General features: G+C 41.1%; 1 protein-coding gene across 11 annotated transcripts in view; it reads left to right on the top strand.

Annotated features, from left to right (window-relative positions):
* Positions 1 to 4,640, top strand: part of TLE4 (TLE family member 4, transcriptional corepressor) — a 159,950-nt gene extending 155,310 nt beyond the window's left edge. For all 11 annotated transcript variants that reach the window (XM_069576288.1, XM_069576287.1, XM_069576290.1 and 8 more), the window contains 3 exons: positions 474 to 624; positions 978 to 1,054; positions 2,957 to 4,640. In XM_069576288.1, the coding sequence (XP_069432389.1) occupies positions 474 to 624; positions 978 to 1,054; positions 2,957 to 3,064 (336 nt within the window). In that variant the 3' untranslated portion in view covers positions 3,065 to 4,640. The remainder of the gene's footprint in view (positions 1 to 473; positions 625 to 977; positions 1,055 to 2,956) is intronic.
* The last annotated feature ends 19,922 nt before the right edge of the window (positions 4,641 to 24,562 follow it).

Here is a 24,562-nt window from a genome sequence, read left to right as displayed (position 1 = left end):
TATTTCAATAAGCATTACTCTGTAGACCTTTGAATTTCTTGCAATTGATTAGTAAGTTGGATTGTGGATATCTGATTCATTACTTGGGGTTACACGTTTGCCTTTAATTTCTTCCTGCACAGTTAACATTGTCTTTTTTTTTTTAACTTTTTTTTTTTAATTTTTTAAAACATAAATTTATTTATTTTAATTGGGGGTTAATTACTTTATAATATTGTATTGGTTTTGCCATACATCAACATGAATCCGCCACAGGTATACACGTGTTCCCCATCCTGAACCCCCCACCCTCCTCCCTCCCCGTACCACCTCTCTGGGTCGTCTCAGTGCACCAGCCCCAAGCATCCAGTATCATGCCTCTTGATTTCTTTCATTATTTAAGCAGTATCCCCAGAGGAAGCAGTGCCTCGCCTCCCTGTTAAAGGAAGTACGTCCTCTGTAGCCACCAACATTGTCACCTGTTTCCATCCTAGATCTTTTCTCTGGGCTACTGCCCAACCGGAGAATGGCTGGCCGTGGGGATGGAAAACAGCAACGTGGAGGTGCTGCACGTCACCAAGCCTGACAAGTACCAGCTCCACCTGCACGAGAGCTGCGTGCTGTCGCTCAAGTTCGCCCACTGTGGTAAGCAAGCCCCCCGTGTCCACCATCTGCCCATCCACCTTCCTGCTGCTTCGTTTCAAGTCAGATCTTCAGTTCATGGATGTGTCCCTCCTCAGAATTCTCTTCCTTTCTCACACATGCCTACTTCCCTAATACTGTGTCATTTTCTGGTATCTGTCTACTTCATCCCTGTCCTGAGTATAAATAACTCACTTATACAGTGTGAGAGTGGGCTTTATCTTTCCAGTGAAAGGAAACTCTTACTTGTTTCAGATTAAGTAAGTTTTCTGTGTATCACTGATGCTCTGTAACACAGATCTTAGGATTCTGACAAAGTAATAGACACTGCCTTTTTTGAAACCCTGTTTCTTTAGGTAAATGGTTTGTAAGCACGGGAAAGGACAACCTTCTGAATGCCTGGAGAACACCTTATGGGGCTAGTATATTTCAGGTAATGCTTCACATGTGTAGCCTTCACTCCCAGTATGCTAACTGCATGGTGCTCAGTGCTCTGTGGTTCTCTCTTCTGTTTACATGTTAGAAGTTTCATGTCTTCTCTGAAATTTTATGTTTTGCACTGTGGCTTTTAAAAATTTTGTGTAAAATTTGAGCATTTTGCTTGAATACTAATTAGCATGTTATCAATATTTCTGTCCCCTCTATGCCAAAAAGAGTGCTATAGGAAACTAATAAATTTGGACTAATTTTATAAACTTTTATTCTTATTAATTCAGTGGTACTTTGTGTAGTTTGTGGAATTATTTGTAGGGTACTGGATTGTTGGCATGATACACACACACACGTCTTATCTCTCTTGCTAGTATGTGAGAATTTCATAAGTCAAAGATTTCCTTTTTAACCTTATGTATTTGGGAAGCTCTTTCCTAGGTGGTTTTAGGAATAGCATAATATATTTGCAGCCTTCTTGACCACGTGGTATTAAGTCATCATAGAGGAGATTAATTCATTTGAATCTAAAACTGCATACATTGAGTGAAAGTACTGTGCAAGATAATAAAAATAGCATATTCTTGCTGTCGTGAAGTTTATAATGTAACAGAGTGGTTTTTGTATCATGACTTTTGGATGATCCCAACCGGCACTTTTTTTAAAAAACATATTTATTTTTGGGTATGCTGGGTCTTTGTTGCTGTGTGTGGACTTTCTCTAGTTGCGGTGTGCAGGCTTCTCATTGTGGTGGCTTCTTTTGTTGAGGAGCATGAGATCTAGGCTCGTGGGCTTGGTAGTTGCAACTTTGGGGCTCTAGAGTGGGCTCAGCAGTTGTTGTACATGAGTTTTGTTGCCCCGAAGCATGTAGAGTCTTCCTGGACCAGAGATCGAACTCATGTCCCCAAGTGAGCAGGCGGATTCTTAACCACTGGACTACCAGGGAAGTCCCCAACCAGCACTTTTTTGAAATATGAAAATATTTTAAGAGTATATCTTTTTGTGATAAGTGTGTTATATCTTGTATCTGCTGGTTTGGGAAATAAAATGTATTTAATACAGGTTGCAAACTAAAAGTTTGAGAAATGCTTATAGTAGGTTAGCATCTACATGTCAAACTTTTTTTTTTAAACTATTCAAAGCCCCAGTAAAATCTTGTGGGATTTGTTTGTTTATTTAGCACAATTAAAAGTTAAGTGTGAATGCTTTGCAGTTGGTGTAGTTGAATGTGGTACTGGAACTCTATGAGGGGTACATTTTTCCTCCTAACTATTGAACTCACTCCCACTTGTACATTTACATTCTGTTTTTACATGAGGGTCAACTAGGATTTATATTAGAAATATTTTTGCATTCCTTGTCTCAAACAAATAGTCTTTTCAGTGCAGTTCCCCCTTATCTAACCTCATCTGGACTCTGAGACTACCCTCTGAGGTGGCAGATGGGTAAAATAGGGCCAGACAGGTTAAGTGATGTGTCTGGTGTTCTGCGGCTCCATCGACGCCCAAGCCATCTGAGTGACGCCGAGGGTTTTCATACTGAGAGCACTGCCCTTAGCTGCAGACCAGGATTTGAAGTAAAGCCTTCCTTCATCAGCAGGGGGGCACTGTACCGAGGACTTGCCTGGCGCTTAGTGTCCCCGTCTCCGCACCCCCCCAACCCCTCCTACCCCCAGTACAAGAGCGTCCAGACCAACAGAGTGAAATGTCAGTGGGAATGCACCTGGCTCAGCCGTTTTAAGAATATACCTTAAAGAGACTTAAGGGACTACATTTTCTCCTTGAGCTCCTATTTTAGTCAAGGGAACATGCTCTGCTGCTTTTCGTTCTGAGTCCTCCAGTCCTGCCTCTCAATATTCATAGGTTTTTCTTTCCGTCCTTAACGTGTTTGTGTGTCTCTTTCCCAGTCCAAAGAATCCTCATCGGTGCTCAGCTGTGACATTTCTGTGGATGACAAATACATTGTCACTGGCTCTGGGGATAAGAAGGCCACGGTTTATGAAGTTATTTATTAAGGACAGATCTTCATGCGGAATGGACTCCTCCTCCTTGTAGCACTTTTTTCTCTCCTCCTTCTGTTCCCCCGCGTCCAGAACCAAGGATTCCCTATTACTCATTGCAGTTGTGGAGTCAGCCCCTCCTTCCCCACTTCCTCCCTGCTGTTGAATTGTGAATACTCATTAAGAACCTGTGATATCAAAATCTTCAGCTATCTACTTGGAAGATCATGGATAACCCTACTTAACAGTGAAAGGAATCTTTAATTATGTATTATATCTGTAATATATTTATTTTGTTTAAAGAAGGCTTTCTAACAATGACTGACTAAATAAAGCTGTCTGTTCCTGCATTGGTAATGAAGATGCGTTGTACTTGATACCCGTCCCCCCCTTTTTTTGGCAAAGGAGGGGAAAGGAAGGTTAAAATAACTGATTAAAAATGTCACTAAATGTAGACTAATGACTGTATAGAGATGTGAAATGTATAATTACATATGGAAGCAATATGTTGCTGTGTTGTTAGATTTTTTTGTTTTTGTTTTTACATATTTTAAAAGATGTTTGGAAATTTAAACAATTAGAATGTGACAGACCACATCATATTCATTTGAGTCTATTCGGACAACTTTAACAAATATATCTATAGCTTTAGACTATATTCGATAAAAGTACTTGGACTTTTTCTTTTTTTTCCTTTTTTTGACTTGTTGACAAGTGTCTTTGTAATATGTTTTTAATTCCTTTTTTATTGTATTATAGACAGATGAACAAATTAAATTTGGCCTCAAAGGGAGAACTTAATCCCTTCTGGATATTTTTGCCACATTTCTTTGCAAAGGGAGATGTATGCCTTTGGGCAGTTTTGTCTACGATAAATTAGGGGCTATTTTTTGGCATGTTCTTTGGGAATGGCGCAGATCCAGGGGAGGAGTCCTCCCACTGTGCAGGTCACGTCTTTTACAAGACAAGGACAGCAGAGGAGGATTTGCAAGGGCCTCCCTCTGAAAACCAGGAAGAATGGACTCTCACCTGGGATGAGGACTTGCTTGCTTTACCTCCAGTTCTTTCCATGTCTTAGTTGGATGTCCCTGAAATGGACACAGGCTGTGCCATTGTGCCGGAAACATTGTTGTTATCTTTTATGTTGTTGTGTTAAACTATGATATGTGACTTCATTTTTTAATTATTATTATTTTGTTCGAATGCTTTAAAAAAATCTTTTAAGTCTGTGGATCTGCTGATGTACAGTGCCTTTGCTGCTATGGATCAAAATCAAGAGAACTGTGTAGATAAACTTTATTGTATAAGTAGAAAATTACTTAATTTCATACTAGAAATGGATGGATGCTGCAAGTTGAAACGGACTGTCCATTGACGTTCCTAGTGTGGTAGCAGAAAACAAAATGGTGTCTTAAGTGCTTAGTGTTTGATGTCATTAACAGTTTCGTAAAACTCTACAGTGTAGAAAGATTTTGATACTAAACTGTGCATTGTACATAGTTCTAATGCATTGTATTGACCACCAGTGCTTCTATAATGGTAGATTGTTTGTGCATTCAGACTTTTAAGCATTAAACATAAGTAACTTCTAGTATGCTTATTTCTAATTCTTTGTTTTGCTGGCTTTAGGTTTTTTGTTTTTTTTTTTACTGTGCCACTCCTTATATATATTAAGACCTATTAGTTTTATTCAAGGGAGTTGTTGTTTAAAAGTCATGTGGCCTTTTTATTGTTGCTCTTTTAATTCTGTTTTTGTTTTTACTTGAGAAGAGCTAGAAGGGAGAGTAGATAGAAGTTACTGATGACAGGTTGCTACCAAATATTTATTGATTGCCTTTTTAGTTTGTCAAAAAGTTGGCTTGTTACTCAAAAGTCTTGATGTCTTAGAGCTGTACTGTGCTGTGCTGTTCAGTATGGTTACCACTAGTTAGCCATTTGCGGCTATTTAACTCTAACTTCATTAAAATTAAAAATTCAATTTGTCTGTCATACTAACTACATTTCAGATGTTCAGCTTGCCACATGTGCCTAAAGGCTATCATGTTGGACTCTATAAATTTGTAGGACATTTCCATCATCACAGGAAGTTCTGTGAGACCAACGGTGCTTTAGAGTTAGCACATGCATACTATTTCCAGCCTTTGTGAAACATTTCCAGCATGATACACTGAAGTCTTTGAAAGCTTAAGATCCCTTGGGCTGCTCCTGGTTGAGTGTGTGAAGCTTCAGCATAAGAAAGCACTTAAAGAATTCTAAACTTTGGGACTCAAAAACCTGTCATTTTATAGATCCACTGGGTAGAAAGAAGGCTGAAGATTGGGAACCTCATGGTGGTCTGGAGTGTCTCAGTGATTTAGCTGTATGAGGTATTGAGTGGTTAGGTGCTAAGAATTCAGCACTGTTCATCGTGGAAGTAACACTTCAAATGTGAGTGCTACGAGTGCTGCTATATCAGATATGATAATGTTCTAAAGTATTCTTAATTATGTTTATCCTTATTAAAATTTCTTTAAAAGTAATAGCAATTTTTTTGAGTAAAAGAAAAATCATTTTGGCACAAACAGTATGACACTTGCCTACTGTGTTGACACTTGCAGAAGAAAGTGCTTGCTTCAAGGAGTTAGAATTCTTATTTGGCACCTGGTGGGTCAATCTGTGATGCCCTTCAATTTTTCTCTTTATAGAGAGCCCAAACAGTTGCCCTTATACTGGATTAAAAATTGAGATGAATGCATAATCAATCCTAGTTTTTAAAAATAAATGGGCATCTTTTTTCTCATTGCTGAGGTTTTATCAGATTAGATTTTTATGTCTCTGATACCAGTCTCAGGCCTAGATTGATTGCACAGCACTTAATGTTATTGATGTTTTAATTACTTGGTCTCCCATAGTTTTTACTCCACATATGGTCTTGCAGAGTCTGAAGAATGACAAAGATAGAATCACCCTGAACCAAGGAAAACTTAGTTTGAATGAAAGAAGAAAATGGTGTATAGGACTGGAAGGTTGACTTACATAGAACTACTTAGAAATAAAGAAAATCCTAGATTGAAGACCTTTCAAGACTGGCAGGTCAAACATAAATTGATAGATTCTAGCATCTTCAGGTTTATGCAGATAAACACCTCCCTTGTGGGCCGCTACTTTTCTGGCTTTGTAACCAGTGAGCTGCGAAAGATCTCTCTTATCCGGGAATGGTGTGTGCTGAAACTAACCACAGGCTTATAACACCTGCAAGTGGTTGGTATTCTACAGCCATGGGATAGCCGGAAACCCAGTTTCAAGCTGTCTCATAACCACGAAATCCTGGGACCCCACAGCCATGAGCAGGAGATGCTGATGGCACATTCAGAAGGCAGCGTTCTGGACAGAGGCACAGGACACAGCGAGACTTGGAGTAGCTAGACCACCAGCAACGCCCTCTGCTAGCCAAGACAGCCAGTTTTGTATCCTCAGTGGAACACTCTTGAACTGGCAGCATATAACTTCAGGGATTTGTCAGCTGATATTTTCGCTAGTTGTAAGGAAATTTGTACTGGAATTCCTTGCCTGGCATTAAGTAAGCAGTTAAAAAATTATAAAGATGTGAGTACCAAAAGAAATTCTCTTGACATTCTTGGGTGTACATTTCTATAGCTACCAGCTCCTGGGTAACCTATAGAGTGATGTCAGCAGTGAGCCTAGGGTCCGACCACCCCTTAGTTTCCCACTGGGGCATCAGCAGAAAAAGTAGTCTTGCCACCATCGTGTTTTTTGTTTGTTTTGAGCTAATTGCGTTTATCTGCCTTTCAGTTCAAGCTTCCATTCAGAGCTGACAGTGGGAATACTTTTGTTTTTAACAACCCAAGCACATCAGAAAGCCTCTCTTGTGTCGGAACATTGTAACACCAGTGCTGTTCTGGTGGTAGGAACTAACTTTCCTTACAAGCTTCTGTGAACATTGTATTTTAGTCTTGTTTGGGTTTCTGGCAGTGAGTGACAGAATTTTTTGGGTCCCAGGTCGGAACTGGCAGTGGAGCGGAGCTCTCATTTACCTCTCTCCAGGGAAGGAAATTCTCAGCTGGGATCTTAGCTATTTGGCCCACAGGGAAAGAGAGTTCCCACAGGGCTGCCTTCAGTCCAGAGGAAAAGCATGAGCAAGTGTTTTCACCAAAGTCGCTCTGGTTGATCTCACAGCAGGCCTAGACAGGCTGGATGCTGAATTTACACAAAAGGGCACAGAGCTTCAGAGGAGAAAAGTGATTTTCCCAAACTCTGTCTTCTGAAGAAGATAAGTCAGTGTGAACCCCAAGGCTCTGGGCTTGCAGCTGGGGCCACCACCTGGTGGGGCAGGTGGGAAGGAGGATGGAAAGGGTGTCTTCAGATGCTCTCACCTTGCTGCTCTTTGTCCCTTTTCACATGAGTTAACCAGCCTGGAGACTTCTGCATCACAGCCCATCTTTAAAACTCCTGGAGCCAATCATAGATTGTTGAGTTCCTGCATGTGAGTAGTCACTATGTACATAAGGCAAAGACCCACCGTGGGCTAGTAGATTTACCCATGCCTGACCCCGATATCTTACTGCCTCAGGTAGGAAGCCCCAGCCACCGCCACTGCCTCCACCCCAGTTAGACTTCACATTGTGGTTTGATGAAAATATTTGGAACTAAGAAGTTTTCTGTTCTTTTGACAGAAGACTTAAACTCACATAAAAGGGATGATTGATTTGAATTGGGTGCAGCAAATAAACACACATACTAAAGGTACATATGAGGTGTTTGAATGTTGGGAATTTAGGCAGTAATGTTTTTGATTCTGTTTAGATGGAGCCCAAGCTAATTCCCAGTGGAATTGACCCATCGTTTCTCCCCAGACCTAGGTAGTACTTGGCCATTTCTCAGCCTTTACTCAGTGCCCCCACCATATCTTCTAAAAGAAGCTACCATAGGTGGTACCCTGGCTGTGTTTTGTGTGGTGGAAAGAATGAGCCGAGTTAGATATTTTTGTTCTTCTAGGAGGCTGGGAAGTAGCAGGAGAATGAGTTGGTGGTGGGAATTATGTCAGAGGAAACTGTCAGGGCGAACACGTGCCCTTCGTCTTTGTGGACCAGCAGCACATGGACAGGGCAAGACCCCATCAGGATCCACCTTGAGGAATGGAGTGAGATTCCCGACACCATGCATTGAGCACAGAGTCTTCCTTAAAACAGCTTCCCGTTATCTGAAGAACTTCAGTCAGACACCTCTGTGCCCCCAAAGAGTTCCTCTTCAGTACTACTCACCTTGTTGTTTATGGATCAAGTCTTAGCATCATGCATCCAAGTCAGAGAAGCCTGGTGCTGCCAAGAACAAAGCACCACCCCCAAAGCCTGTTCACCTTTCCCAGATGACTGAAAACAACATTTATAGGATTTGTTGAAGTCATCTATTAAGCTCTGCTCTTCAGTCTCCTGCATAGCCCAGGTAGACACTCGGTGTTAATGAAATGTGATTTCAGATTTTATGGCCTGGCCAGGAAGTTAGCAGGGTTTCCGGGCTGATGGTCAGTCAACACTGCTGCATGCACGTATTTAGGTCTCAAGTTTTCCTGTCAACAAGAACAGCCTCCTGGACGCAAGGTGGCGGTTGTGAAAGCTGCTCTGAGAGGACAGAGGCCTAGATTCACAGACACCTGTTCCTGAGTCTTAAAAGCAAACCATAAAGTGCCCCTAGGGAGAATTTCAGAGTATTCAAGCTGCCTAAAATGGAAGGATTTACCTCCAGCCCCTGAAAGGCAGTGGGTGTGTGTTCACATCAAGGGGCTCAGGCCCAGGTGATTGCTCTAGACTGACACCAGCTTTGCAGACTTCCTCATGTGCAGGCAGCCTTGAGCCAGGAGCACCAAACCGACTTGAGTTCAACACCAACAGGCTTGTGGCAGACGGCATCTCCACCCCATGGCCTTTTGTGTTCGTTTGAATATGTCTTTTTCTAGTGGAAGATTTGTTTTCACATGAGTTACAACAGCATTATGGTATCTTTTTCCTAATACATGCTATTAGATTTGTGAAATTCATGCAAACCTGGAACCTAGATCCCAGACCTGCAAGAGTGAATAAGATAAGGCAAGTTGGTGGTGTTCAAGCTTATAAAGGTTTTATCTTTTTTCTGTTCCTTTGTTGAGATATAATTGACACATAACTTTCTAAGCTGACAGTGTGTAATGCAGTGTTTTGATACTAATGTTGCAAAATGATTACCACAATAAGGTTCGTTAACAAACCCACCACTTCAATAACTGTGTAGTGAGAATATTTAAGATTTACCCTCACAGCAGCTTTCAAGTATACAATTCAGTACCATTCCATAGAGTCACCATTCTGAATATTAGAGCCCAGAATGCAGTGTAACTAGAGGTTTGCTTCCTTTGGCCAGTGTCTCCCCTATTTTCCCCCCAGTCCCTCTTGCCTTATCCCCAAATCCTTGGAGACCACCCTTCTGTGCTATTTCTGTGAGTTTGGCTTTATTTAGATTCTGCATATAAGTGGAATCATAGTGGTTTTTGTCTTTTTCTGTCTGACTGACTTCAGATAGCATCATGCCTTGGGGGTCCATCCATGTTGTAAACATTAGAATGGCTTCCTTGCTCCTAGCTGAGTAATGCTTGTGTGTGTGTCTGTGTATCACATTTTTGTAACCCACGTGTTGATGGACACTTTGGCTGTTTGCATTTTTTGGCTGTTGTGAATAATGCTGCAGTGAACACAGTGGCACAGACACCTCTTCAAGATAATGATATCATTTTCCTTGAATAGATGCCCAGAGGTAGGTTTACTGGATCTATTATATGGTAGTTCTATTTTTAATTGATTGAACAGTCATCTCCATTACCGTTTTAATGGCTGTACCAATTTACATGAGGGTTTCCTTTTCTCTATATCTTCACCAACATGTATGTGTTCTTTGAAAAAAATATTTAGGTTCTATACTCATTTTTAAATGGAATTATTTTTTACTAATATGTTGTACGAGTTTCTTGACTATTTTGGATTTTGACTTCTTAACCTGATGTGTGAATTGCAAATATCTTCTTTCATTCATGGGTTGCCTCTTCATTTTATTGTTTTTGTCTTTTTTCCCCCCTTTTGCTGTGCAGATGGCTTTTTAGTTTGAAGTAGCCCTACTTGTTTATTTTAAATGTTGTTGCTTGTGTTTTTGGTATACATCGAAAATGCCAAGATCGTTGTGAAGGAAATTTTACCCAATATTTTCTTCTAGGAGTTTATAATTTGAGGTCTTGCATTTAAGTCTTTAATCCATTTTGAGTTAATTTTTGTGAGTGGTGTAAGATAGGAGTCCAGCTTATTATTTTGTTTGTGATTATCCAATTTTAACACCAATTATGGAGAAGACTACTAAAGCCTTTTGCCCATTGTGTATTCTTAAGTCCCTTGTCATGTACTCATTAGCTGTATAGATTTATTTCTGCACTCTCAATTCTGTGCCATTGGCTCTGTTTTTATGCTGGTACCATGCTATTTTGATTACTCTTCTGTGAGGTATAGTTTGAAATCAGAGAGCATGATACTTCTAGCTTTGTTATTTTTTTCTCAAGATTATTTTTCTTATTCATGGTCTTTTGTATTTCCATACAAATTTTAGTATTGTTTTTTCGATTTCTGTGAAAAATGTCACTGAAATTTTGATAGGGATTATGTTGATTCTGTAGATGACCTTGGGTAGTATGGATTTTTTGACAGTGTTCTGATCTACAAACACAGGCTATCTTTCCATTTATCTGTGTTCTTTTCAATTTCTTTGATCATAATTTACAATGTAGAGATCTTTCACCTCCTTGGTTAAATTTATTTCTAAGTATTTTATACTCTACAATCAAGCACATTAATATTTCTGGGACAAAACAAATGTTCATGCTAAGTGGAGTAAGTGACGACTATACTTCTGCACCTCAGTTCAGGGTAATTTTGTCCCAGATGCATCATGAAAAAATGTCTGGTAGTCTTTGAATGTTCCATCTTAGAAATGGAAATGAAGGATTTGTGGACCTGTACTCCTGTATCATTGTGGACAGTGACTGCAACCATGAAATGAAAAGACACTTGCTCCTTGGAAGGAAAGTTATGACAAACCTAGACGGCATATTAAAAAGCGGAGACATTACTTTGCTGACAAAGGTCTTTATAGTCAAAGCTGTGGTTTTTCCAGTAGTCAGGTACAGATGTAAGAGTTGGGTCATAAAAAATGCTGAGTGCTGAAGAATTGATTCTTTCTGGTGCTGAATAAGACTTGAGAGTCCCTTGGACAGCACGGAGATCAAACCTGTCAATCCTAAAGGAAATCAACCCTGAATATTCATTGGAAGGACTGATGCTGAAGCCAAAGCTCCAGTACTTTGGCCACCTGATGCAAAGAGCTAACGCACTGGAAAAGACCCTGAAGCTGAGAAAGATGGAGGGCATGAGGAGAAGGGGCAGGGGGGAGGGTGTGGCAGGATGAGATTGTTGGATGGCATCATCAACTCAGTGGGCTTGAGTTTGGGCAGACTCCCGGAGATGGTAAGGGACAGGGAAGCCTGGCGTGCTGCAGTCCATGGGGTTGCAGAGTCGAACATGACATAACAACAATTCCTGTTGTCTCCATTTTACAGATAGAAGCCAGATCCACAGAGGTCAGGTGGCTTGAATGACAGCAGGTGGTTCTGTCTGGCATGAGCTAGTGTCAGCATGTCAGTGACTGGAGCAGGGTCGCCCAGGTGTTCTGCTGGCTCCCTCTGTTATACTGCTGTCTCTCAGCCCTGTATACCCTTCCAAATCTGCATTTCTTCTAGCCAGTTACTGATAATTACCCACTATGCCTAAGCAAAATACCATATTTTCCTTTAAAAAGAAAAAAATGGGGCCTGAACTTTGCTACCACATCCTCACCTCTGAGAAGCTTACTTCTTGGTTTGGTCCTATTTTCTGTGTGACAGAATCTGACTTTTAGACAAAAGCCATAAAAAGCAATATGCTTTAATGATAACAAAAACATCAGCAAAAAACATGAGGCTTCAAAATACCTTTCAAATAATTTACTGTTGGAAATGTCCAAATCCATGTTTTGTTTTTCTCTTTTAAACCTCAAATGTCCATAGCTTTTTTTTTTTAATATTACTCTTTTGATAAAATGGTGTATTTTGTTTGGCCTTGTGGATTTTTTTTTGTTTGTTTGTTTGTTTGAAATGTACTTTGTAGTATGTACACAATAGTTTTGTTGGAAAGATGGGTCACACGGAAGATTTTCTTTGATTACTAGTGTGTGTTTTGATTCGTGAGCTCATAAAAGCCCAACCATGGCGGTTAAAACAGAATTGTTTACCATTGTGTTATAACTGCACTGAGATAATAGGAGGCCCTGCTCACAGGATAGACTGAGCTCTGAGGGAAGGACAGAGATTGCTCGAAATCCTGGGAGCCACTATTCTGGAACGACAAAAGGTGTTTGATCCAGTGCTCTAATTCGGGGACAGTTTGATTATGTACCTTGCATGCTTGCTCTCAGACACCTGTATGAAACATTGATTCTCTCCATCACCAAGAAAGGAACTCTTAGGGAATTCAGAGAGATGAGTTTGTAATATTTTAATTTGGGTCTCATCACAGAATTTGGACCAACTAAGTTACTGTCTGAATTGCTTTCCTGTGAAAAGACAAGGGCTGCCCAGAGCCAGTGCAGGTACGCATAGCTATTTAGACAATGTGTAATTGATTCCCTGAGGAGAACTGCACAACTGTGAATGTTTTCAGTGTGTTCTCAGGGTCATCTTTTAGGGATGTTGCAGAGTTGTAATCTTGTTCATCTGTGTGGTCCTGACAAACCTCTCCTGAAATCTCCAGCCATCCAGGGAGGTATCACTGTGTCCAGTATTGAACACTGATGCCTTGCATCAATCACCCTCTCTCTGGAGATAAGGATTGTACACACTGCCGGTGATGGGCGCAGCAGGCAGTGGTGAACGTTCCCTCTTCCCTTGAGTAACACACCCCCCTCACACTGTTAGACCAAGCGTTTCCAGTGCATATTTGCTCTCTTGACTATTATAAGACTAACTTATGTGTACAGAAGTTTCCATGTAAAGTGTGACAATAGTCAAGCAGATTGTTGAAAATTTTCTATAACTTTTTACAATGCAGGTGGAGACTTTTCTAAACAAATTTTAATCCAATGTTTTCTAAGACCAAATCTTAATGTCTAAGCAAATACCCTATCAGACGTGTGTGGGGCTCCCAATATTAAAGGGATGTTGATGGGAAAGTTGCTCTTTTTTGCCACGTATCGTTCTGAGATTTTTTTTAGCATTATCCATGTGGCTCAAGTTAAATTCCTTAAAACCTAAAGTTTGCTAATGCTGAGTTGTAAAAGTCCTGTTGCACGTGTGTGTGCCATCATGGTGACTTAGGAAAATGGTTGAAGTGAAGTGAAGTTGCTCAGTCGTGTCCAACTCTTTGCAACCCCATGGACTGTAGCCCACCAGGCTCCTCCGTCCATGGGATTCTCCAGGCAAGAGTACTGGAGTGGGTTGCCATTTCCTTCTCCAGGGGATCTTCCCGACCCAGGGATCGAACCCAGGTCTCCCGCATAGTAGGCAGACGCTTTAACCTTTGAACCACCAGGGAAGCCCAGGAAAATGGTTAGGTTTTATAATTAGGCTGGTAGATGATTGAGAAAAAATCTGAGAGGAGTTAAATGTCTATTCATTTATTCAATAAGTGCTTATTACATAGCTTCTCTGTGTTTTAAAGAACTGACTTAGGCATTGGGGATACAGGCATGCACAGAAGAGAGATGGTCCCTGACCTCATGGACTGTAGCATGGAAAAGGCCTGCGTGTAGGCAGTTAAGTGATTACAGCATGGGTGGGTGCCTAGGACACCCAGGGGAGTTCAGGACACTATAGGACTACATGGAGGGAAACATGACCCAGACTGATGTGTAGGGTCAGGGAGGCTTCTGGAAGAAGTGACATCTAAGCCCAAACCTGAACAATACATATGGATTGGTCAGATAGGTAGTTTGTGTATATGGTGGTGGTTGGGAGTGGGGGTGGGGGGGGGTGTTCGAAATAATGGAAGAGGAAACAAATGCAAATGCCCAGAGGTGACAGCATGGAGACTTCCAAAATCTTGGGAGCCCTTTGATGTGGCTGGTAATTAGGGTACAGGGGTGGTGTGGGAGCTCAATAACCAAAGGCAGCTAGACCCTCAGACCCTTATCAGCCACTTAAGGCTCTTCAACTTTGATTAAGGGCAGTGAGGGCCTATAGAGGATTCAAAGCAGAGGAGTAACATTGTCAGGTACTTATTTTGAGAGGATCACTCAGGTACACATGAAGAGTAGAGCAGAAGGAGAATGAGCTGAGCCCAGAAACTACTTAAGAAGCTATAGCAGCAACTCAGGTGAAACAGGAGGCCAGCCTTGAACAAAGATGGTGACGCTGGGAGTGTGAACAGGTGCCGGGAACCTTGAAGGGGATAGACTTGACCAGGACTGGGTGATTTATTGCATGCTGAATTACGGTAGTTATTCAGTTATTTTTCTGTTCCATTAGCACTCAACAGAAAATGACCTTGTCTAATATAAGTGACCAAGGGATTTCCTGGAAGGCAACAGCCTGGGGTCCAGAAAGCAGAGAACTTCATCTCTTTAAAGTCGTCCGAAGTCCAAGGGGCCGCTTTTTTCCTAGAGTGCTGCCATAATATGTGTGTGTTCTAATCGTTTCTCGCCTCTCAGATATATTCATTCAGAATTCAATCTCAGGGTGCAGCTGGGGATGGTGTGTTCTGTTACCAGCACAGTGGAAGCAAGGGGCAGGGCCATAGTAGTGGACAGCCTAGTGGCGTGCAGGGAGTGAGAGAGGGAGATGTCCAGTGTGGGCCTTGCTCCCTGGTGTGGATGATGGGGGTGATGGTGGTGCCTCCTCTGAGAGAGGAAAAGGAGCGGTTTGGGGAGTGGCATTTAGTACTGGGCATACACACAAAGAAAGTGAAGATGCAAGTCTAGAATCGGAGAAAAATGTCTAGGCTGAGGAGGTAGTCATCAGTATCACGTAATAGAATCCATGGGAATGGAGGAGATGGTGTAAGGATGGTGGTAGTATGCAGGGGAGAAAGGCTTGGCAGAATCTATGAAATGAAGGTGGGTGAGTCTACAAGGAAGGGAGGTAAAGTAAGTTGAACATGGACAATATTCTCCCAGCTTTGTGATGGCTGCCGATGATCCCCACCTCCTGGTTTTCACACTTGTGTGTGGCCTCCCTCCCACACTGCCAGAATCCATCTGTGTAACCGATAGAATGTGCCGGATATAGGAGGTTATGAAAGACCCTGGCTCCTCTTTTGCTGCCATGTTGTGAGCACCTTGTAAAGAGGTCCGTTATCATGAGTATCTCAGGTCTTCAGCCAAACCCCTGTGTGAGTGAGCTTAGAGGTAGACCCCTGGCCCAAGTCACACCTTGTTTGTGAAGTCACGAGAGACCCTGAAGCCTCACCACCCAGGTCAGCTGCTCCCAGATTTCTGACCCACATAAACAGATTATAAATTGTTTGCTGCTTTAAACCACTAACTTTTGAGGCAATTACACAGCAATAAATAACAGGCTCTTTGTAGCTTAGATCTTGTTGATTGTTTTCCTCCTCCATTGATTCAGTTCCACTCTCCAGTTCTCTTTGCATCACATTTCATTTCTGATCTCCCTCCAAATTACTAATGAAAATCAGAGAAAGCTAATATTTTTCACCTATCAAACTGGAAAATACTTTTTTTTAAATCCAGTCTTAGAGACATTGTCATATACTGCAGATGAGAGTTAAAATTAATAAAACTTTTCTGAAACACTTTTGGGAAATGTACTTCAGTCATTTTAATAATGTGTATTAGTTTTGATTCAAAAATACAATTTCTATGAGTTTACATTAAGAAAATATCTGAGGACATAAGGTATTTTTTGTTGTTGTTGTTTTGAAATCTGGATACAAATGACAGAAACCCAACCTGAAAAGGCATAAGCAAAAACAGTTTATTGTCTCAGTTCAGTTCAGTCGCTCAGTCGAGTCCGACTCTTTGTGACCCCATGCATCACAGCATGCCAGGCCGCCCTGTCCATCACCAACTCCCAGAGTTCACTTAGGGCAATCTAAAGGTTTTAAGAACTGAGGTACAGAAAGGCAGATGCAACCGAATCTCAGGAACACTTGGAATCAGAGCTTGAATGTTTCCATGTCTTGTCGCATCACCCTTATCTGCTGCTTTCTGGGTGTTCTTTTATTTTTAGGACAGACTGGCTTTTCCTCACAGTGGGAAGCATTGATCCAATGGATGTTCTTAACAAAGGAGAGGGTATGACCAATCTCAAACTTTGTGAGTTCTAGTACAAACAGTTCTATGGAAAGACTGAAGGCTCAGTCTGGATCTGAAGCTCACCCATGGAATAGTCTATTGCCCTGGTGGCAGCTGGTGTCTGTTGACTTATGTACCCAATTTAGATGGATTAGTTGTGTCTAAGATGGCAAGGATATGAGAAAACATGGTCATTTCTGTCATAGCTGTGTGGTATTGGAGAAGGAGGAGGGATGTGGTGACTAGGCAGGCAACCCTGCCAATGGAAACTTTTCCATGTCATAAGCCAGACACTATATGGAGTATAATGTCCAAACTATGGAAATGGGAGGTGGGGATGAACAAGTGGAGGGAAATCAGATAACCATTGGTGACTTCCAATTGATGGCAGAAGATAGGACGTTTGTGGGTGTTTCACTGAATCTCCTCTCTAAGTTACTTTCTTGAAGTGGACTCTCCTGCATGTAAATGAAAGAGAGGAACTTTTAAAAAGACATGTGTATGTTTATTTGACTGTGTTGGGTCTTAGTTGGGGCATGCATGATCTTTGTTGCGGGATGTAGACTCTTTAGTTGTGGGATCTAGTTCCCTGACCAGAGATGAATCCCAGGTCCTCTGCATTGGGAGCGTGGAATCTTGGCCACTGGGCTACCAGAGAAGCCTCAGGAATTTTTATCACATGCCTGCAGTGTGCTTAACTCTGGGGAAGTTACCTATATACCTCAATATCTGAATATATTGCATATATAAATATATAGCATTCATATACACACATCATATAGGAAATCTCATTTCTGATTTCGACTCAGTAGGCCCATTTTAATAGAAGGACATGGAAGGCTGAGAAAATTTATATAATTTACCCAAAGCTGTATAACTAGCAAGTACTCAAGCCAGTTTTGAAACCCTGACTTGTATATGCTATCTCCTTATATCATTTAACCTTTCTCAAAATTTTTACCCCAAAACATTTTAAAGATATGGCTTGTCTTTCCCTTAGTACTACCATTGTTTTTGCATTTTATAAAGCTTGAGTTTATGAAGTTCAATTTGCTTCAAAACAAAATGTATACCATCATTTCTGCTTATTTATAAAAAAAAATGTCAAAATAATTTGTAATGAAACATCCCAAATAATGTAAATTCCATACCTAAATTGTCTCAGATGTCCTTAGAGAGTTGGCTTTTCTTAGGCAGGGGAAAGTCTTCTCCAATATTCTAGTTTCTGACCATCCATTCCTCTTAGAGTTGTGATTATTCCCCAAGCAGTAGCTTCCCTACCCACTATTCCTTCTCTGGATTAGTGTCATTGAACACAGGCTAGGACTATATTTGGGACTGGTGAGCACAATGAAGGGTCCATGAGTGACTTATTTCTATACCAAATACACACCAAATTTCTCCTACCTGCCAACTGAACGCTGAAACACTTCAGAGCTGCGCTTTTCAGTAAACCTGTACAGCAAGTTTCTTCTGATTTGCAGTCATCTGTTGATTAGCACATGGAAGGCAGATTTAGGAGCTTTGTAAAATTCAAGCTCTGTTACATCTTTTTCATCCCTCTGATCTACCAGGCCTGTCACTCTGTTTTAGAAGGAAATTAGATGGTTCTGACAAGACTGTTCTTCACAAAGCAATGTTGATTATTACCTAGGATTCTGTGATCATATGGGTGTTTGCAAATTGATTTTTTGATGATTTGTTCTAGTATTTTCCAAGTATGAAAACTAAATTGACTACTCTATGATTTTCAGGGCTGTCCCTTTCTCAGTTTCAAATATAGATCTTATCTCTACTTTTTTCACTGTTTAGTGGCCTCACTGATCCTTGTCGAATTTTTTAAATTGCTTTTGTAAAACATCATTAGACTTCCTTGCTTTAAAGTTACAGAAGGGGGAGCACTTAAGGAAATGATGGCTTAAATATTTACAGTTTTTTTTTTTTTAAAGAAAACACAATAATAGAAAACTAATATCTGGAATTTCTTACAGATGGCAAACTCTTAAAAGATTTACTAGACCACTACCCACAACTCTAAGGTTAGCCTTAAACAAAATTTGAAATTTAGAAGGATACCATTACAGGGGCAAAACGGTAAGTAATGCTTAGTGAAATAGTAAAGGATGTTTAAGGATACTGATTCAAATATTTCTTCCCCTTGGCAAGTTTGCTTTGTAAAAGACGTAACAGATTATAGATAATATATACTTTTGAGATATAAAGAGATTTGTTGATTAGCAGACATTTGATCCTATCCAAAATGTCCGCTGAAACATTTGGCCCATGACAAAAGGTCCTGGAAATTTGTCCCTATTGAAAACATCCATGAGTGTATTTGGCTCATGCCAAATGGTCCTTGATATTTGGCCCTGTCAAAACATCCACAGTGAGAACATGTTCCTGGGCTCAAATATCCGATAATGTTTATTTATACTTTGGTTTATAAGATAATACATAAAAAATACTATCATGTTTTACTTGTCCAATAATTGTGCTGTGACTATATTGCCAATAATAATATTTCTTGCCTCCACGGTGTAGCTGGTAATGGCACATAGACTCGGTAGATGGGTCAGGGTCCAAATCTTGCAGAGGAGCAAGATTTGTGTTAATTGTGTAAACCGAGGAGGAGTCATAAGTTAGAGAAATGCACAGAGGGCAAGAAGTCAAGGATGGATCTTACAATGAAAGGTATGTTGATAATGTTTGTTACATTAATGGTCCATTAACGGCATTTGGTTGAATGTGCGTGGGTTGTTCAGTGAGGGCAGAATTTGAAAGGAGGAGCTTGGTCAAGCTGCTTTGTAAAAGGGGCAGAGAATATGTTGATATAAACACTTTGTGGAGCAGATAGCATGTTCGGGAGGAGTGAGAGCAGGTATGGCTTTCCTGCCATACAGCTGTTGGGTATAAGAACCCAGCGGGAGGAGGATACTGGGCATCTAATTAACTCCCCTACAGCTATTCCATTGCCCAGGGTTAATGGGCGATGTTTCCCTTGAATCAATGTCCTATACAGGTACAATCTTGGTAGACCACAAGGATTATGACCTCTCTTTGTATAGTTTTAATGGGAGTGACTGTCTATCAGCACGGACTACCACCACACCCTCAGCTGGTGCCTTCCTACTGGCTGATCCAGTAGGATCAACCGCTTATTGAATCTATAAGACATCAGTAAGATTTCCCTTGCCAATAAACCAGTGACCACTGGTCAGACAGTCACAAAAGAAAGAACACACACACACTTGCTTGACAAAGTGACATCTTTGTTTGAAAATTCTCATTGTAACATGGCATAAATAGTATACCCACAAAAAGAAAAGCCAGCATTGCATTATAGTGTTTTTTTCCATTTCTTTTCCTTTAACAGAGGAGAATCTGCAATGCCCAGTGTACAACTAGTCAGGATTTGGATAGCATTGTCATCCAGGATGAGATGGAAGAACATAAGCACAATATTGCTGTTGAAGGGAGAGTAAGAAAAACCCAGAATAAGTTGAAAGGATGTGCAGAAAAGAATGAAATGAAACATCATCATGGGTATTTTGAAGAAGTCTCCATGACATTAACAATGAAGAGGCCTTATTAATGCTACCACAAATGAATTCATTGAAAAGGCAGGTAAACAGAATTCAAAGCAGATGTCAATCCCCAAACCCAACTTCATCACGTGAAATTGAAATATCTGAGGTGCATAAAGTGACCACATGTGGAGAACTATTTCTTATGCACAATTCTGGTGCTCAAGGTAACATAAGAATTCTCATTTACACAACTTGGACAATTGCTTTTGTTCTTTGTTCAGTTGCTGAGTCATGTCTGACTCTGGGACCCCATGGACTACAGCATGCCAGGCTTTGCTGTCCTTCATCATCTCTTAGAGTTTGCTCTAACCCATGTCCATTGAGTTGGTGATGCCATCCAATCATCCCATCCTCTGTTGCCCTCTTCTTCTCCTGCCCTCAGTCTTTGCCAGCATCAGGGTCTTTTCCAAGAATCAGCTCTTTGCATCAGGTGGCCAAAGTATTGGAACTTCAGCTTCAGCATCAGTACTTCCAGTGAATATTCAGGGTTGATATCCTTTAGGATTGACTGGTTTGATCTCCTTGCTGTCCAAGGGACTCTCAAGAGTCTTTACCAGCACCACATTTCAAAAGCATCAATTCTTCGACACTCAGTTCAGTTCAGTTCAGTCTCTCAGTCGTGTCCAACTCTTTGCAACCCCATGAATCGCAGCACGCCAGGCCTCCCTGTCCATAACCATCTCGCAGACTTCACTCAAACTCAGGTCCATCGAGTCAGTGATGCCATCCAGGCATCTCAGCCTCTGTCGTCCCCTTTTCCTCCTGCCCCCAATCTCTCCCAGCATCAGAGTCTTTTCCAATGGGTCAACTCTTCGCATGAGGTGGCCAAAGTACTGGAGTTTCAGCCTCAGCATCATTCCTTCCAAAGAACACCCAGGGCTGATCTCCTTCAGAATGGACTGGTTGGATCTCCTTGCAGTCCAAGGGACTCTCAAGAGTCTTCTCCAACACCACACTTCAAAAGCATCAATTCTTCGACACTCAGCCTTTTCCAAATTTAAAGGCCAGTTCCCCATTATTCAGTGATGGCATCTTTAAGATGGCACTATCACAGTTAAGTTATTTCCTGTGCACAGTGTGATATTGGGTTATTTTATGCGATTTATGTACTAACAATGAAAAGGTGAGAAGACACTTCAAGATATATCAACACATATATGAAAAAGTACTTGTATTTACGTGGGAAAGAAATCTTGACCATAACCCTTTATTGTGCATGATGGATTTTGAGATTGCAAATACGATTGCGATTTTATGACTGTTACCACATGCACAAGCAAAAAGATGATTGTTTTCACTTTTCATCATCACTGTGCCAGAAATGTATCTTCTTTGGGTCTAACACACAAATACAGGAGAATAGAAACTAGCACCCAGAAGTGTGTGTTTAAGTTGTTTGGACTTCTGTTTCTACCTTTGGAAGATGTAATTGAAACTTTTGATTGCATTGTGGAGAATGAAGAAGAGTTTAGATGACCATAGATTACGTTGAGACAATGTGTGTTCCCAGAAGGCATGGGGGAGGTAGAAGATCAAAAACTCTAAGATTTTTGGAAGAAACCTGGAATGTTCATATATCAGTACTGAACCACAGGGCAAACAATCCACTGGAAGGCTGACATACCTCATTTCAGAAGCTGGTGGTAGTATATCATCCTTCATTTGGAGATTTATTGAAGTGTTAAACTGTGAACGGCAAAGCAGTGAACAATTTATCACCCAGGTTCTTGGTGTTCACGCTCAAATACGGCCACCAACTTCATGACAGTACACATACAATCAGATTGATATAACTGAGAGACAAATGCAAAGCCAGTAATCAGGTAGATATATACTTAAGAGCAGTTGCTCATCGTTTAAGAGTAACCTTGCTGAACTTTTAATCGAATACAGTAAAGATAATATAAATAAAACTTTAAATGTGGCACTAGTGATAAAGAACCTGCCTGCCAATGCAGATGTAAGAAATGGAGGTTCAGTCCCTGAGTTGGGAAGATCCCCTGGAGGAGGGCATGGCAAGCCACTCCAGTATTCTTGCCAGAGAATCCCTCTTGCTGGACAGAGGAGCCTGATGGGCTACAGTCCAGAGGATTGTGTAGAGTTGGACATGACTTAAACGACTTAGCATGCGGCACACATGCATTATGTAATGAGTCCTGGGCCAAATGTCTCAATGGACATTTTGGACAGAACCAAGTCCTGCAAGTGATTTGTTTAGCTCTCAAAAGAATAATCAGTGCTGGAGACCAGTGTTTTCTCCTGGCATTCAGGTAAGTTCAATTGGAACTTGAACTTGGAAGCACACTGAAATCGTCTAACTAAATTATTGTATTTATTAGTCAACAACCAGCTGACTATTACTATGTGCAAATGATATAAAGATGACAGTTATTTGAGGTTGTGCTAAATTCATAGGAAAACCAGCGCCAGCTGTTAAAATCTCCACCCCTGCTCCCAAACATTTGGGGGGGAAACTAGGTGAATATACCTGAGGGTGCTCTGAAAAAGGATTTCCTTCATTCTCTAGTTACTTTCTTGGCACCATCATAGGCTCATCGGTACTCTTAGCTTTGAAGTCTCCAAGCAATAGTTCAGTAAAGAGAGCTTTGTGACTCCAAGGCAGACAGAACCATTTTTCAATTGCAGAAGCACTTAATTCTTTCTCACTTTAAGTGTGAAAGCCATTTGGGCAATAGCCCAGGCAGGGTATTGCAGACCGGGAGTGAAAAACTCTTGGCCTCTAAGAAGAAAGAGTAGGGGAAAATTCAGTTACCATTTAAGAGACCAAGGAACGAAAAAAAAATACTGCTTTTAGAAAAAAAAAAAATTTTGCTTTTGGCAACTGTGCTTGAGACTCTCAAATTTGGAAGTTAAACATGGGAAAATGTTATAAACGAGTTGCACCATATTTGTCTATCACTCTCTTTTTGAAGTGGCAATCTGGGTGACTGGAAAGTATGAACACATCTCTATTCTAGTGCAGCTTGCTGAGAACTGCAAGTTATAGACTGAAGCCTGCCTGTTGGGCTGCTGCTTATAAATAGAAGGAATCTGGTTCATGCCATAGAGTGGGAGCTTCGGTTTGGTGTTTTGCACGTGTGTGAAGGCAGCTAGCGTGTATCTGATGGGACAGCTCAGCTGTCTTGAGCTGGCAAGTAGTGACAGAAGGGAAAAAAGGGGCCCAGTAAAGAGCCATTCTCGAGGAGTTTGAACATCTGATTCTCTGATGTTCTCCTTGATGAGTCGGGATGTTTCCTGTAGCAGGATTCCTCATGCTTGGCCTCGGATGCTGGGGCCAGCTAGAGTGTCAGAGAAAGCCAAGGGAGTTCTGGAGGATCATAGAGTTTCACATGCACCTGTAGCTGTTTGGTAACAGCTCATCCTCCAAGGTGACAGGCATGTACTTCTTGTTTTTTGATGCTGCTAGTTATTTTATGAGATGAGGGGTCCATGGAAATTTTGAGAATTATGGGCTGTCCATATTCAGGTAGGAATACATATCCTTAGAAAAGAACAATATCTACTGAGTAGGTTACTGCCTTTGCAACATTTTATTAAATTCTTACAGTAACACAATTATGTAGGTGGCATAGCCCAGCTTAAATGGGTAGAAATGGAAGTTCAGGGAAGTGGAGGGATTGGCTCAGAGTCTAAAACCAGTGAGTGGTGTGGTCAGTCTACCCAGCTTGACCTTGACTGCCCATGATACGTTGCTTCACCTTTTCCCCATGAGGAAAGCACAGCTATGGGCAGTGCTGAGAGCCTGCTTATCCTAGGAGACCCAGTGCACCATTGTTTGCCTTGTAGCTGGGCTTCACGTAGGTCTTCACACCTCTGCAAGAGGAGAGATGGGAGTTCAGTAGCCTGCGCACTCTGGCAGTTCTGTCCAGAGGCCACATAGTTCCACACCAGGCCTGCTTTATAGAGGGAGATTATAAACCACCTGTCAACACTTTGTGAGCCTTTTGCAATTTTCAGGCTGAACAAAAAGTCCTTATTCACTCCTCTGGGACCGTTGTCGTCTGGCTGTCATTTGGGCCCTTGGAGCACAAGAGTTTGTGCTGTTCACCTGGCCACGTTTCTCACAGCGGCATCTGTGTTCCTTTCTTTTTCCTTCCCTATCCCCTGGTTCAACTGAGATTAGTATACTGCTGTTTTCTTCTGCTTAGTGTCTAAATAAGCCAAAAACATCTTAATTAGTTGATGCAATCATAGGGATTATTTGAAGCTAATATGATGACAGTATTCAATTATTTCTAGACTTCTGTCAGTTTAGTAATAAAATTCCTCACTAACTTATTAACAAACAAACCAAAAAAAAAAGTGTCTTGCAGAATCAGAACTCTATAGTACCCTTAGGCAGAGACCTTACGAGAGCTCCATTGGCTCAACGTGTTTGAACACACCCAGGCACTGGATCCTAAAAGTTGGTCCAAGGACATGGTACTGTTTCCAGTGAGGCTTATACCAGACCTTGGCAACAGGTGAATGAACAAACAAATTAATAAATGAACATAAGTTTTTAAAAATGAATCAATTTAAAGAAATCCTCTTTATGTCCTTCATGACTATG

The sequence above is a fragment of the Ovis canadensis genome, chromosome 2 (genome assembly GCF_042477335.2).
Source record: "Ovis canadensis isolate MfBH-ARS-UI-01 breed Bighorn chromosome 2, ARS-UI_OviCan_v2, whole genome shotgun sequence".
NCBI lineage: Eukaryota > Metazoa > Chordata > Mammalia > Artiodactyla > Bovidae > Ovis > Ovis canadensis.
The sequence above is the reverse complement of the archived record's forward strand: the minus strand, read 5'-3'. Positions and strand labels throughout refer to the sequence as shown.